The sequence below is a fragment of the Ammodytes marinus genome, assembly GCF_949987685.1.
Source record: "Ammodytes marinus genome assembly, chromosome: 18".
Classification (NCBI taxonomy): domain Eukaryota; kingdom Metazoa; phylum Chordata; class Actinopteri; order Uranoscopiformes; family Ammodytidae; genus Ammodytes; species Ammodytes marinus.
Window position 1 is genome coordinate 2,876,087 of NC_137222.1, and position 15,945 is coordinate 2,892,031.

Here is a 15,945-nt window from a genome sequence, read left to right on the forward strand (position 1 = left end):
TTTGTGTTTTAATTTAATTTTAATTATTGCTTTTATGTTCCATGTTCCTATGTCTGGAGCACTGTTGTCACTTTTATGTCACTGTCTGTCGATGTTGTTAATGTTGTCTGTGTGTGTACGCAGCCTATTCTTTTTAACTGCAACCAAATCTACCCTCGGGTACAAATAAAGTTACCTTACCTCACCTCCCTCGGCTGTTATAAATGTGCTGTATAAATAAAGTTGACTTGACTTGAATGTGTCAACTTTAGTCTTCTTCCCAAATTGAGAAGGGTACCAACTTTTTTTCTTTTAAAGTTGTTTTTTTCTTGTTTTTTTTTATGGGCCAGGCTAGAGCCCTTTTGCTCTAAAGGCCCTAGACACACACAGATGACCTCAGTTACTCTGGCCTATATGAGCCTCTTCTCAGGTTAAAGGTGGGATTAATGTGTCAGCTCAAACTCTAATGAGATAAGAGTAAAGTGATAAGAGTAATGACTCTTGTGAGCCCTTGATTCCTCAAATTACCTCCTGCTCCACACCAGTCTAAGTGTTGGCGATGATATGCCTGAAAATTGGTTTAAAGGAATACTTCACCCATACGGAACTGGCGTTCTATCATTCTAAAATCGCTATTATAATACAATGAATGAGGTTTTTCTTCCCTCAGTCTTTCCTCAGTCTTCCCTTGGCCCAGCTGTCCTGTTACATTTTACCATGTGTGATGTCACGCATGGGAAAATGTAGGGTTGGACAGTGAGACCATAAAACATTCTTTGTGCTTTTTCCTCAGGCTAGGATAAACCGATTTCTAAAATGTTTGCACATTTATACTACATAGGATCTCAGAGTTCAATACACCTTCATATTCCCACTGGTGAAGTAGGCATTTAAACAAATGTAATCAATAAAAAAAAAAAAAAACACAAGTTAGACAGTAATGCAGTGATGAATCTCTACCTCCTCCAAGTCGATCTCCTCATCCATTGACGGCCAGTCAGAAAGAGTCTGGTCCACGGTTTCCACCAGATCCACCACTGGTTCCACTACATCTGCTTCTTCTTCTGCTGCCTCTATTCCCGCGGCCTTCTCCTCCGCCGGCTCAGGAAAGGGAGTGTCATAGAATGAAGCCGGAGTGGAATTTGGATCCAAAATGGCGGCGGACATTGGATCTAGAGCCAACATGGCTGCCGGTGGCTGGATGTTTGCTGCAGCGATCATGTCGAAGGCGGCCTCTGGGTTGTCGGCCGGAGGAAGGAGGCTGAGGTCTGGTAACGGCTGCACAATGTCTGCAGGGAGCTCCACCTGGGACGGGGGATATGGGTTCAAAGTCAGGGGGTTATATTTACAAAATCCCAAAGTAGTCCCATTGAGATCGAAATCTCAAACTTGTGTACCAACTAGCTTGAAACTAGTTTATCATAACTAACTAACCATCTATATTCCCTCAGGTACAGCTTCCTGCAGACAGTGTATAAAAGCTATGGGTTCAAAGTAAAGGGTTATAATGATAGAAGAATAAAGGAGAATACAACTAGCTTAAAACTAGCCGTTAAGTAGCCTTATACTCTAATGCACTACTAATACACTACTCAAGCTCAACTCTCTCCCCTCACTATTCAGAATGGGACGGCTGCACACTGTCTGCAGGAGGCTCCACCTGGGACGGGGAAATGGGTTCAAATTCAGGGGGTCATATTTACTAAATCCCAAGGTAGTCCCATTGAGATCGAAATCTCTTTTTCAATAGGAGCCTGGGTACCAACTAGCTTGATACTAGTTTACTACAGTACTTGAGCTAGATTACAACTAGCCTAGGGGACCATGTACACAGGACACACTTTCTGCACTGCATTCTCTATGGCAGGATGCGTTGGCAGCACGCCTATTAAAAGTGCAGCCGCTGGCATTTAAACGCTCCCCGCACCTCTCGTTTTTAGGCGGAGCACTCAATGTTAAAACAGTTGAACTTTACCTCCTCCAATGGGATATCCTCCTCCTCCATTGCTGCTGGTTCCTCGTTGATAATCTGGTCCACGTTTTCCTCAAGTTCGCCGGTGAGATCCACCTCTGGTTCTAATGCTGCTGCTGCTTCTTCTACTGCCTCTATTCCCGCGGCCGTCTCCTCAGTCGGCTCAGGAAAGGGAGTGTCAAAGAATGCAGTGGGAGGAGTGTTGAGGTTTGGATCCAAAATGGCGGCGGGCGTGGGGTCTAGAGCCAACATGGCCGCCGGTGGCTGGATGTTTGCTGCAGCGATCATGTCGAAGGCGGCCTCTGGGTTGTCGGCCGGAGGAAGGAGGCTGAGGTCTGGAATCGCAGGAGGGGGCTCCACCTGAGGGAAGATGTATGGGTTAGTTAGGGGGTTATGAATGAATGTTTAACAGCAAAATAAAAGAGTATACAATTAGCCTAAAACTAGCCTACACAATGGACTACAAATAGCGTAAAACTAGCCTTCAAATGAACTACAACTGGCTTAAAATTCAGCAAAATGAAAGAGAATACAATTAGCTTAAAACTGAAATACAAAAAGCCTATAACAACCTTACTATGGGTTACAACTAATCTTCAACTAGCCCTACAAATAGCTTACCAGTAGCCTATATTCAATACTGCGAATAAGCCTATTTCAAGACAAAATGTGTAACTATTCCTTTAAAATGCACAATAAATAAACATACCTGTGGAGGCTCAACAGGAATTTCCTCTACTGGTGCTAGAATCTGAAAAAAGGAAAATATATCACAAGATAGCCTTTAATTAGCATTCAAATAGCTTACAAATGAACTACAAATAGCTTAAAAGTTGCTTATAACTAGCCTACAAATATCTTTCTTGTAGACTAAAAATAGCGCACAAATAACGTATTACTAGCTTACTATTAACCTACATTCAGTGCGATAAACATATATTTCAAGCAAAAATGTGGAACTTTTTTTTTTTTAAATAAACAATAATCAAACTTACCTGTGGAAGCTCAGCAGGCTTTTCCTCTAGTGCTGCTGAAATCTATAAAAGGGGAAAATATGTATCACAAAATGTTCTGAAGGATATTTTAATAAGAGTATTACACACAAGATATTACAAATACAACAAATAAAGTATATACGGTAAATAGATCAAGCTCACCTTTAAAGCCAGCTCCTCTTTGTTGTACCCGAGGAGTTCCAGGTACTTGCTGCGGATGTCACTTTCAAAATTAGCCTGAAAAGACAAACGAAACAGTCACACAAACAACTTAAAAATGACTGAATTATTTAATGAAAACTGTATATTTCAATCTCTATTTGAAAGCACCTGAAACCTGGTCTAAAATAGTACAAATCAATATATGATATAAAAGTTGGGTGTCTCAATAAAAAAAGAAACTTAAAATGACAATATCTTTAATTTGGAGTGATAAATATGCCTTTTAACTTTTTCAGATGCTTTAATATCACGCAACAAACTCCCCAAATGACAGAGTTAGAAGGATTTTCTGGATTTGGATTTGAGTTAACAGCGTCTTTAAAAAATATAATTTCTAAACTACATACCTTGAGGAAAGACCAAACAGTCTTCTCAAATTCATTCCCGGACGCGTCTATCTTCTCCTGACAGAATCCCACGAAGCTGCCGGCGCTCAGCGTGGCCTGCAGTTGGTCTGAGCGATTCAAAAAGTCTGTCTCCGTGACGACCTGGCTGACGTGCACCACGTGTGACGGCGGCTGATGAGGCTGCTGGGGGTTCGGCTTCAGGTTCTCCAGAGAAACAAGCTTCCCTCCAAACTGAGAGAGAGAAGAGAGACAGAAGAATGTTATTAGATGCCCGTTTATAGAGCCTAGGCTGCAGTGTTAATTTCGTAGACTAAGACTATGACGAAAAATATTCGTCTACGAACCTTTTTCACGGACGTAAACTAAATAAAAACTAAATAAAAAGGCAGATGTGATGACGAAGACTGAGACTAATTTAACTGACACTATAGTCTACGAATAGGAACTAGACGAAACTGTTAGGGCGGGACGAATGGAGAAGAGATCCAATCAGAACTACTCTTTTTGTGGGACAAGTTGGGAAGAAATCCAATCAGTGCAAAGCAGCGAATGCAACCCTGCTGTGTCGGTGAAAATCGACGGGAGACCGCGCAGGTGTGAGCGGGTGGAGTGAGCCGCTGTGCTGAAAAACTCTGCGGTATGATGGACAAAAATGATAGTCAGGGATATCCTGCCCGTTAACGATGTCTAGGGGAACGGCTAAGTTCCGCGATCTGTTTGTAGTAGGCTCTGTCTCGAGTTTGAATACACAGAGCCATGTGAAACTGCCGCCTCCGTCCGTTAGTTTCTGTTTTTAAGTTACAATCAACTCCGACGCATGGACAGCGTTCAATTAAAACCTCTAATTGTATTATCTAAAAGGCTTTGATGCAAAAGAAGTCCGAACACACACAGCGGCAGCAGTGTTGCTTAAAGGAAGGCGCAGTTGCTCAAATTTATCAGCACCTCAACTGCGTCCTGCTGCTGCTGCCCAGGGGCGGCCTTAACGATCTCGGGGCCCGTTTCAAGACCTAGTGTGGGGCCCCCCACTTTTTTAAAATATTTTCTTTATTTTTATTTTTTTAATAAATAATGCTTGTGCATGCTCCCCGCAAAAAGAAAAAAGATTGTGGAATCCAGTTGGTTCATAGACAGATCATGAGATAATGGACCCCCGGGCACAGGCTCTTAAAGCCCCTCCTCCCCCCTATCCAGTCAGGTACACTGATTTTATGTGAGATTATTACTAATGAAATAGCATACATGTTTTGTATTACAACCATTAAATCTGTGTCTGTATTGCATATTCAAACCTTAATACCATTCAATGAAGAAAAACACTTAATCGACGAAGTCCGCTGTATATTTAGTCAAACTAAAATCTGCTTATATTTAGTAGACTAAGACTAGACTAAGACTAAAAGATTTTAGATGACTAGAATAGGACTAAGACTAAATGGTGTGATATTCAAAAGACTAAGACTAAGACTAAATCAGAATTTGCTGCCAAAATGAACACTGCTAGGCTGTGTATTAACACTGGATTAGTTTTGGCTTTGTGTTCTTCAAAGACACTAAACTTGGACAAACAGAGAAAGACAGAAGAATGTTATTGAATTATGAAAATAACATATATTTAGCAAAGAAAAAGAAAATTGTAAGTGTTTTTTGATGGTAACAAATTCAAAAGAAGCTCATTAATTTGATGTATATTTTAGTGTGAGTTATCTGTATATATGTACATACAACAAAACACAAGACACAATCACTTGTGTTGTGTCAAAATCAGTGAGAATATCCTTACTATCCACTACCTGTCTGTACTGTGTGTGCGCTGAAAATAAATCTGGTGTTAATACGCAGCCTATAGGATCTGTAAACTGGTATGTAAACAAAGGGTTCGTAAATAAAGGGGGGGCCCACTGTAGCTAGCAGCAAAATGCTTGCAGAGCCTAAGCACTAGATTTGTTTTCAGCGCGCACACACAATACGGACAGGTAGCGGATCATGAGGAGATATTCACTGATTTGGACTTGCAGTTATTTTGACAATAATCGTTCTCCATAATCACCGACTCCACCTTTAATGAAAGACATGGTACTCACAGCGAATGAGGCTCCGACGGGTCTGCGTATCCACTTGGGAGGCTTCTTCAGCGGGGTGAATGTAGTGGGACGAGGGGCGGTAGACTGGGGCAGCTGCAGCGGAGGCAGGGTCTGGCCCGTACCGAAAGGATCCATGTTACCAAACGAGGTGCTGATCTGTAACATACACACAGGAGTCGAGTTAGACACAAAGACCAAATGAGTCCCCTATAAACACTGATAACTGGGTGCCAAGATTATTTCTAAAATGACATGGTATTTATTGATTTATTTGATTTAGCTGATCTGTAACAGAAACACAGGAGTCAAGCTGTTATTTTATATTCAGTCTATGAGTTAGACACAAAACTAGGGATGGGACGAATCCGTTCCAATATCAGTATCAGGTACGATATGGCTATGATATGGGACTGACAACTCCTATCCACGTACGAATTCCAAATTCCAAAGTGTTTTTTTATTTTTTATTAAATTAGTTTAAACTAATTTGGTGCTTTTTCATGCCGTTTGTTAAGTGTTGTTGTCGCCGCTAACAATAAAGTTTGAGTTTCAACTTTGAAGAAATATTTTGTTATTTTCACCTGGTCAGCTTGTCTCTGGCTCTGAGCTGTGTTGCTTCCTCCCATGATGGAGTAGATGTCGATGTGTCCGTCAAAGCTGGCGGCCGACAGCACTGCGGGGTTCCTGGGACACCACTGGATGTCGAAGCACCACTGGCTGCTGGTCGGCAACTCATACAGCACCTGGAGATTAGAACAGAGGGTTTAGAAACAGCTGTTATGGTAAGTATTGTTCCCTTTTTAGACACAACAACAGTTTCATCCCAAGATTATACATTTCAGTAAATTATTAGTCCACTAAATGTGCAATAATAATAACCTGGCCAAACACCTCACACAAACTGTACATATCTCATTTTTATGCTTTATTGATAGTGCAGAGAGACAGAGGTGAAATGGGGCAGAGAGGGGAGTGACATGCAGAGAACGACCGCGGGCGGGAATCGAACCCGGGTCCGCTGCTGTGCCCGGCCCAGGGGGGGGGACGCCCTACTAACTGAGCTAAGGGCGCCCCCAATACTGTACATATCTATTGATCCGCAAGTGCCAAAACAATTCCAAAAAAAGTAATTTCACTACATGTACATTACATATTTATTGTCTTTTAATTGGTTTTACTGTTTTTAAAAAGGTGCAGTGTGTAATATGACATCATCAAGAAAGTTCTACAAAGTTCTAGAATGCAACACTCCCTGGGTAACCCCACCCCTTTCGAATAATAACAGAAGCTACAGTGGCCTTCAAGGACAAGAACAATTCTAAATTTTAAACAATGCACCTGATGACATTCCAACTATGACACTTTCAAGATGGTGGCACTAGGCCTTGGTCCAAAATATGCAGAAAAATGGACATATATGAGACCCTTTCTAAGGGAAAAAATAATAATTCAAAACATTCTTTACAGCTATTATGCACTAAATTAAATGTACTTATGGATATTATAATTACTTTCTACAAAATCTGCTAGGAAATAAAACCCAAAATTCTACACACTGCAGGTTTAAGTCCCCTTTTATTTTGTTAACTTTTATGGAATGTGTGTTTTTTATAAGCATTGATGCAGAGAAGTTGCACACTGAACCTCATTGTACTTGTACCATGACATTAAGGGATATTCTGTTCTTTTTCTACCTCTCCGGTGTTTGGGTTCCAGCAGAGGATCCTGTTGTCTTTGCCACAGCTCAGGAGCAGCTCGGGATCCGCCAGACTCCAGGCAATAGACAGGACGCCCCTACACACACAAAATAGAGTTCTTTCTTTAAAACGCTTAATGATTTCTAATGGGTGAAAGTTTATATATACAGTATATCGTAGCCTATGTAATTTTTTCTTCAATTTTTTCTTAAATTTTTTATTTTATTTATTTTTTTAAATCACTGAGGTCATGCAAAGTCCAGGATTCCAAAAGACAATAAATTAGACAGGTAAAATTCTTCACATGTAAATAGATAATGAGTATATAATGATACAAACATCACTCCAACAATTACATCAGGCCATTCATTTAATCAATTGGCCTCATATCTACCAGGGGTGTAGTGTGTGTTTACCGTGTGTGGTTCTCCAGGATCTTGAGCGGGGACGTGGCAAAGCGAAGATCCCACATCTGGATGACGGGCATGCGGTCGTCCTCCGAGGAGATCACCATCTGAGTGGCGACTTCAGGGTTCCAGGCCAGACCGGAGCAATGCATCTAGAGACACAAAGTAGACAAGATTAAAGGCCTACTTCACAGGTTGGAATATGAAGGTGTATTGAACTCGGAGATCCTATGTAGTATAAATGTGCAATTTTTTTTAAAATCGGATCATCCTAGCCTGAGAAAAGGCAGAAAGAGTTTTATGGTCTCACTGTCTAACCCTACATTTTCCTTACTGTGACATCACAGTAAGGGTTAGGATTAACAGGACAGCTGGGCCAAGGGAAGACTGAGGGAAGACTGAGGAAAGAAAAACCTCATTCATTACATTATAATAGTTATTTTATAATGATAGAACGCTGGTTCCGTATGGGTGAAGTATTCCTTTAAGTTAAAGCTGAACTATAGATATTTTTATTGCACTTATATTTCGCCAGACCAGAGCAATGCATCTAGAGACAAAAGGCAGACCGTTAAAGTTAAAGCTGTACTATGTAAGATTTTCAATTTAAATATGTTATATATTTTTTTAAATATTACTTTTCACTGGCATTTTGTCCACAATAAGCATTCCACTTAAATGTGACTGTGACTACACTAGACTACTTTTCTCAATAATATTTTGTTTTGCCACCGTCTGCCTCCTACATTCACACCAGAATCAAACAGGCACTGAGGAAGTAACGTGAAATCAGAAATGTATTACCAGTGACAAAAATAAGAACAAAAAACATTCTTTTGATAACTATTCTGATAATTATTTAGACATGGCACAGCAGTTCTTATTTAAAATGTATTTGTTATTATTTGTACCTTTATTCCTGCTGGGGCCTCTTGGACCAGATCAATATTGTAAATAAGAAACTGTTCTTAATGTTTTTTCTGGAAAAATAAAGGTTAAATAAAAAAAAATTAAAAAAAAAAAATTGCTGCCTGACAAGCGACAGAAGCCAGTTAGGGGTAGGAAGTCTAGGAGATACAATAAATTACACATAAAATACAAAATGACATAATAAAAATCTCCGTACTCTGTTGCTGTGGTCGCTGACTTTGAGGATGAGGTCGTTCTTGCGTAGATCCCAGACGGAGGCGCGGCCGCTGGGAGACGCAGAGGCCAAGATGTGCTGCACCTGTCTGTTCCACGCCACACAGCTGATGTCCTCCAGGGGCTTTAAGACAATAATACAGAAGGGTTTATAGTCAGAATACAGCCATGTTACGGTCAAATTAAGCTGTTAAAAGTGTTTACGTGCATTTCATGAGACAGATTATAAGACAGAAAAATAGACACAAATACAAACATGAATGCTGCACTACACAACGGTCTAATCGTTGTTGTCAATGTTTGAAAAGATCCATTATCACTTAATTATGGTGACATCTGAATAAATAATTTAAGTCAAACTACGTTGTAAATTTAAACAGTTGTTCACACAGATCATCAAAAAACGGATGGAAAGTACATTAATAATTGAGGAAAGTTACGTTTGATCATTGTGTGAATCATAAAATATAGGTGCAAAGATAGCTAATCACAAAATTAAAACAAACTAAATATTTAACGAGAGAAATTTAAAAAATATACATAGTAGAGCAATGTTAAAATTACATTACGGAGATATTGAGGAAACTAAATGTAAAAGAACATTCAAAAACCAACATTTTAAGTGAAAATACCTGTGTTTTGGGTCCGGGTGTCATTGGAGAGCCAAAGTTGTTCATGTCCCAGATATAGATTTCAGACTCGTTTCCTCCTGATGCAACAAGGTTTGTCTGAACAACAAAAGAACAAAACTAAATATGTCACTGCTCTTGTTTTCAAATTGAGGGCCTGCACACAGTTAAATAAACTAACACACCCTGCGTTCCAAAAGCCATACTTCCCCTGCTATTTAGTATGGTAGATAAAGATTTAGGATGTCCCAATACATGTGGTCAGATGCAGAATGCTGAAAAATACCTACTACTAATGTCCTACTACGTCCGGTTGTGATTTTTTTTGTGTTGAAATCAGCAGCTTTTTATGGTGATTCTGACCCACAATCTAATGCACACCGGAAGTGACGTCACAACAACGGAGCCTCCGAGTGAAAACAACCAGCGATGTGACGGATATAAAAGCAAGAGGCAAGTTCAAAGCGCCATGTTATGATGAAATAAATAAGTAAAAGTATGTCCCAATTGTAGCATACTGCATGCTTACTACATACTTTTTATGGTCAGCTGTAGTATGTAGAATAGTAAAATGAAAGAGTATGTGATTTGGAACACAGTTGTTGAGCGGCTAAGTGCTTATTTTCGTCAGAATCTTTCAGTTGATGATACAAGCGTGAAAATTGGCATGAGCATTAGTCTCCATGGTGACACTTGACGAGAAAATTATCCGAGACATTTGAATTAATTGTGAATTTGAAAATGTCTCATAGAAATATATTGGGTTTTTTCATTTTTTAAATTTTTTATCTCTGACAATTTTCTTGTGAAGTGACCCATGGAGGCTGCTCATACCAATTTTCACGCTTGTATCACAAATTGAAAGATGGTAGCACTTATCTGTTCCACTACTTTGAGAGTTAAAATGCCATACCATACTAAATAGCAGAAAGTATGGGGATTGGAACACAGGGAAAGTTAAAACGCCTGTTACCTGGAATGGGTTGACGTCCAGCGCCCTCACTGGCCCCGTGTGTCTGTTGCTCTCGGTGATGATGACGTCGCTGGCTCCAGACATGATCTTAGCCGGGTCGTACAGGATGACGTTCCCGTTCTCTCCGCCTGCGATCAGCACGCCGGACGGGTTTCCCTGGGAGTCCATCCCATACGGACCCCACACCAGCTTATGGTATCTGGGAGGAGGGGGGGGGGGCGTTTACAATGAGTTTAAAACTGGCTAATAACTGGGGGGGCGGGGGGGAGATAAAAGGTGTGTTATGAAGTGATGCATTGCTCGAAAACTGTTCAAACTTTGTGCTAGACATTTGGGAAAGTTTGAAACATACAGCCCCGGGAAAAAATCAAGAGACCAGTCTGGATGTTTCTTAAATCTTATGGTATCTGGGAGGAGACGGTTACAATGAGTTTAAAACTGGCTAATAACTTGCCTACAACTAGCTTACACTGTACCATACAGTCTATGCAGCTTACCTACAACTTCTCAACTACCGAAAACTAGCAAATAACCTAGCCTACCACACCAGCTTATGGTATCTGGGAGGGGGACAGGGGGATAACGTGTGTGTTATGAAGAGATGCATTTCTCGAAAAGGACTCTTGATTAGTTCAGTTCAAATATATTTGGCAAAATTGGAAACACACGTGGGACATACAGCTTGACAACACCACGTCAACCACTGAAATATTATTAGAGAGCCTTTAAAAAAAATACTTTTTAACATCAAGGGCAGGGGACTGCAGATGAAAAGTAGCCTTTTGGATAATTCTGGCAGTTTTTTTCATCCATGTATGATCATATTTTTTTTTTTTTTTTTAATATATTTTTATTTTTATTTTTTTACTATGGAAAAGGGGTAGGATTAAATAAGTGTATACTTCTTCCTGCTCCTTTTCGGGCATGTCACATCAATACAGATAATTTGTTTTCTTTTAAACATAAATTTTGTTTGTTGTATTTTTGTGCTTTTCATTTAGTTTTGTATTGTTTTTGATATGTCTGAAATAAAATAAAAAAATAAATGAAATGAAATGTCCTTTATTAATTAATTTGCACGACCCCCTTCTTAGGTAAACTGAATTGAATAGATCAGGGGACGGCAGAGGCTGACCGGAGCAGCAGCCTTTAGTACCTGTGTGAGGATGAGAATCCTCCACATGACTTCATGTCCAGCGTGGGCTCCGTCAGGTCCAGCTCAAAGAACTCCAGAGACGCATTGGTGCTGAAGGAGGCATCCAGCTGCTGGGCCGAGGTTCCTATGGGGTGTGGGGGGGGGAGAGTTGTGTTACATTCTAGTTTCTACATCCTAGTTAAGCACATGTTTTCAAGTGAGAGTGATGAATTAATAACGTTGTATTGCAGACACAGGTCCATATAACACATCATACAGTAGAAAAAGGAGATACAAAAATACATAGAAATAAATAAATGACATATTGGCCTATAGGATATACAGGAATTATAAGTGTAATTCAGAATAGAGTGTTTTTTGCCTGTTGTTTGATTAATTTGATCTGTTTCGGAGCATTAAGGGAGAGTGAGTTGTGTCACATTATACATGGTGTTGCTTTTTCATCAGGGCTACACCTCACTGCAATGATATAGTGATTGTGAAATGTTGATCTTATGTATTTATGTTGTATTGTTATATCTTCTTGCCCAGTTACTACAGATGCATAACAGCAACTCGCTAACTTTGGTGTAATTGTTTTTAAATTGTGTGCTTAAGTCTAAAACTCACATAAGCATTCAATAAATCCTGCTTCATGCTGCCAAATAAACTAAACAAAACACATTGAATGCGCTGTATAATGCAAGAAGTTATGCAGCATCATTTATTCTCCCAATATATTTGCCAGCGGACCAAAAAAGGGAAAACTGAGTCATGCCCACTGACTCTATGACTCAGTTTAGCTAAAATGCTCATGTATGAATGGCTGGAGGACATGACAGTAATTAAATAATGTCCTGTCAGCAGCTGCCTGTGTCGACTGGTTGCTACCTGGTTACTACCTGGTTGCTACGTGATTCCTATGTGGTTGTAAATATTGTTTATGTTTATCTTGTTTAACTCTATATCTTTTTATTTTATCGTTCTAACTGCACTGTGGGTCAGAGATAAACGCCATATCGATTCTGATGAATGTCTTGCAGATATCAGAGCTGACAATAAAAGACTCTGACTTGACTTGCTACCTGGTTGCTACCTGGTTGCTACGTTGATTCCGCCACCGGTATGACTGTGTGTGAATGAATGGAACCTGGAACGCTTTGAGTGCCTAGAAAAGCGCTATATAAAATCCAATCCATTATTATTATTATTATTATTATTACGTGCTCATACCTGTTGCTAGGTAGATGGGGTGGTGCTGCGCAGGGCTCCAGCTCTGGATGGCTGTGCGGTTGATCTCTTTCAGTTTCATCCTGGGGGAAAAGAGAAAGCGGACATTTTTTTATTATTATTACTTTATTTTTTGGAATTTTACTTTTTATAGAACACAAAACATGGAACTAGAGACAAAACAAAAACAACCAACCAACATGGATCGGCTCCACAAACAGTCATCAGCATTGAGTAACTACATCATGAGAGTGAAACATTTTGAATGAGCGTGCAGTGATGACTTATCTGACTTTAAATGTCTTCTAATGTGTTTTATGTATTTTAATCTTGCCCCTGTAAAGCACTTTGAGTGGCCATGTGTTTGAATTGTGCTATATAAATAAACTTGCCTTGCCTTGCCTTCCACCGTCTTATTACAGTAAATTATAGCTTAACATTTGTTTCCCCGACATGTGGATTCTGCAGGACTTTGAGCATAAACTGTGTCCACAAACTTGTTTATTGGTGCCAATACACAACCTAGGCTCTGTAAACGGGCGTGTGTAAACAAAAGGGAATGTAAACAAAGTGGCCCACAGTAGCTATAGCAACATGCCCGTTTACAGAGCCTAGGCTGTATGTTAACACCGGATTTTTTTCTTCCCAGCACACAAACAGCACGCACAGGTAGCACATCATAAATGGATATTAAAAACCTGCTGATGTATCCAAGTTAGAAATGTGTGTGTGTGCATGTGTGTGTGCGTGTGTGTGTGTGTGTGTGTGTGTAACAGTAGGGTGTAAGGAGTGGTGTGAGAGGTAAGGTGTGAAGAGACAAACAGGAAAAGTCTATATGAAAAGTGTTATGAGAAACCTTCTCTTAACTCTTGACTCGATAAACTGTTTTAGCCATTGGATGATTTTGTGGTGATGTTCCACTGTATCACATTATCAGAATCACTGTTTTCATTATTTTTTTTTTGCAAGTTTGTTTACACACAGATAAGGAAGTTGCCGTGGTCTGTTGGTGCGTAACGATAAACATAGATGAGATAAGTGAAATCAGGTCAAAAATATATATAGAAAAATACAACAAATAACAATTCAAAATTTGATTTAAAAAAACAATATGTGAAAATGTCTAAAGAAGTACAAAATTGTGCAGGAATGAGTGGAAAATGTTCAGATTATATCACACACACACACACACACACACACACACACAACAACAACATTAAAACCTTTATAAAGGGAGAATTTGCTGCAGGACTGTTGAGTTAGAAAGATTGCATTAGTTTTAGCTGCATTCCTAAAAACTGGTCCCTGAGTAAATATTATGTTGGTTATTTCTCATAAAATTGTCTGTACGTTTTGTGTGTTTTGCACTATTATATGAAAAATACTTTGAGTTGCATATTAATGTATGAAAGGGTGCTACAGCCTACAAATAAAGATTATTATTTTGTTGTATTACGTGTTAGAGGAGTCAAGATGTAGCCAAGACATGTAGAATATTATTTTATTTTATTTATCGATTATAAACGTGTCTGTACTTTTTGTGTGGTTTGCACTCTTGCATGTAAAGTACCGTGAGTGTAATTGTACTCTATAAAAGGTGCTATACGATTATTTTTATTATAATAATCAGTGAACTGTTGTTACAAGAATCAAGTTATAGCCAAGACACATGGATGTTTCAAATCAAAATAGTATTATATGTAGCCTACAAACCATAGGCCAGATTCATAAACAAGTATGTCAGGTTTGTACTCCTACTGGCTGTACAATGCATGCCATGCCCACTGTAGTGCCATAAAAACACAGCGTACAAAAGGCCTTTATAGTATGATTGACACTTGTACAATTATTGCATTTAGCGCAGCATAGTAAAGCTGCTACGTCACTAATGTCTTGTCTAGCTAGCTCTCACAACAACACAAATGAATGGATGAATAGACGTCTTCTTGCATGCATTGTGGTTAGCTTGAACAAACAAACAAAAGTACAGTTAGGCTAGCGGTGAGGCTAACAGCTGACTGAGCATTTAAATAGCCACATAGCCATGGTGACAATATCAAAGAGTCCGGAAATAGAAAATGCTGCAAATTGTCACTTTCTCAATTGTTTACCGAGACATAGTACAGCATGTTCTAAACGTGCACGGGGGACATGCATGCACAAGATAACAGTGGTAACGCGCGCACACACACACACGCACACGCACACACACACACTGTCACACACACACATATACACAGGTCTTATTACTCCACCAAAAAGCCGCTTACCTTTCTCCTATTTTGCGCCTTCTCACATGAAAACACACATAAAAATACTAGTATGACAAGCGACAGATAGGCGGCCTGCATCCAGCGAGAGTTCCCCTTTCTCGGTTCTGCTTTTTAAGATATAGCGAGTGAATGAAAACACAGCGCTGGAGCTAAAACCGGGTCCTGGGCTACAGACTCAAGACAGATTTCCACGTCCCCACTGGTCTCCATCAACGTGGCACTACGCGTCAGCCTCCTGCCACGAAGAAGAAAGAAGGAGGACCGACAACTTCCGGTGGGTTAGGGGAAGTCCACAATGCTACAATGTAGCCTAGCATGGTAGGATTTCAAAATAAAATAAACAAATCATTTAATGTTTATAAAAACACTTTATTGGGAAAGTGTTTCATGTAGGGCTACTTAAACCTGCAGTGTGTAGAATTTGGGGTTTTATTTCCTAGCAGATTTTGTAGAAAGTAATTATAATATCCATAAGTACATTTAATTTAGTGCATAGTAGCTGAAAAAAATGTTTTGAATTATTATTTTTTCCCTTAGAAAGGGTCTCATATATGTCCATATTTCTGCATATTTTGGACCAAGGCCTAGTGCCGCCATCTTGAAAGTGTCATAGTTGGAATGTCATCAGGTGCATTTAGGGATGGGACGATCCACTTTTTTTAGTTCCGATCCGATTCCGATACCTGGGGTTTGGATATCGGCCGATACCGATACTGACCGATACGATATCATGATTGTTATACATTTTTTTGTTGGTGGTGATGTTATGTATTAGGCTAGGAAGGCTTAAGCAATTCTAATTTAAAAGAGCAATAAATATACACAAATGCATATAGGTTTATCTTAAAGGCAGAATTAT

The 15,945-nt window shown here is 39.6% G+C and overlaps 1 protein-coding gene across 5 annotated transcripts in view; it reads right to left on the bottom strand.

Moving 5' to 3' along the window:
• The window catches only part of sec31a (SEC31 homolog A, COPII coat complex component), a 32,203-nt gene extending 16,894 nt beyond the window's left edge, over window positions 1-15,309 (bottom strand). For all 5 annotated transcript variants that reach the window (XM_080046999.1, XM_080046998.1, XM_080046997.1 and 2 more), the window contains exons 1-16: window positions 15,084-15,309; window positions 12,817-12,896; window positions 11,605-11,728; window positions 10,449-10,647; window positions 9,479-9,574; window positions 8,830-8,970; window positions 7,713-7,855; window positions 7,294-7,393; window positions 6,181-6,342; window positions 5,600-5,755; window positions 3,516-3,746; window positions 3,109-3,183; window positions 2,947-2,988; window positions 2,661-2,702; window positions 1,955-2,311; window positions 940-1,284 (exon numbers count right to left, since the gene is read on the bottom strand). In XM_080046999.1, the coding sequence (XP_079903125.1) occupies window positions 940-1,284; window positions 1,955-2,311; window positions 2,661-2,702; window positions 2,947-2,988; window positions 3,109-3,183; window positions 3,516-3,746; window positions 5,600-5,755; window positions 6,181-6,342; window positions 7,294-7,393; window positions 7,713-7,855; window positions 8,830-8,970; window positions 9,479-9,574; window positions 10,449-10,647; window positions 11,605-11,728; window positions 12,817-12,895 (2,292 nt within the window). In that variant the 5' untranslated portion in view covers window position 12,896; window positions 15,084-15,309. The remainder of the gene's footprint in view (window positions 1-939; window positions 1,285-1,954; window positions 2,312-2,660; window positions 2,703-2,946; window positions 2,989-3,108; window positions 3,184-3,515; window positions 3,747-5,599; window positions 5,756-6,180; window positions 6,343-7,293; window positions 7,394-7,712; window positions 7,856-8,829; window positions 8,971-9,478; window positions 9,575-10,448; window positions 10,648-11,604; window positions 11,729-12,816; window positions 12,897-15,083) is intronic.
• Window positions 15,310-15,945: the final 636 nt, after the last annotated feature.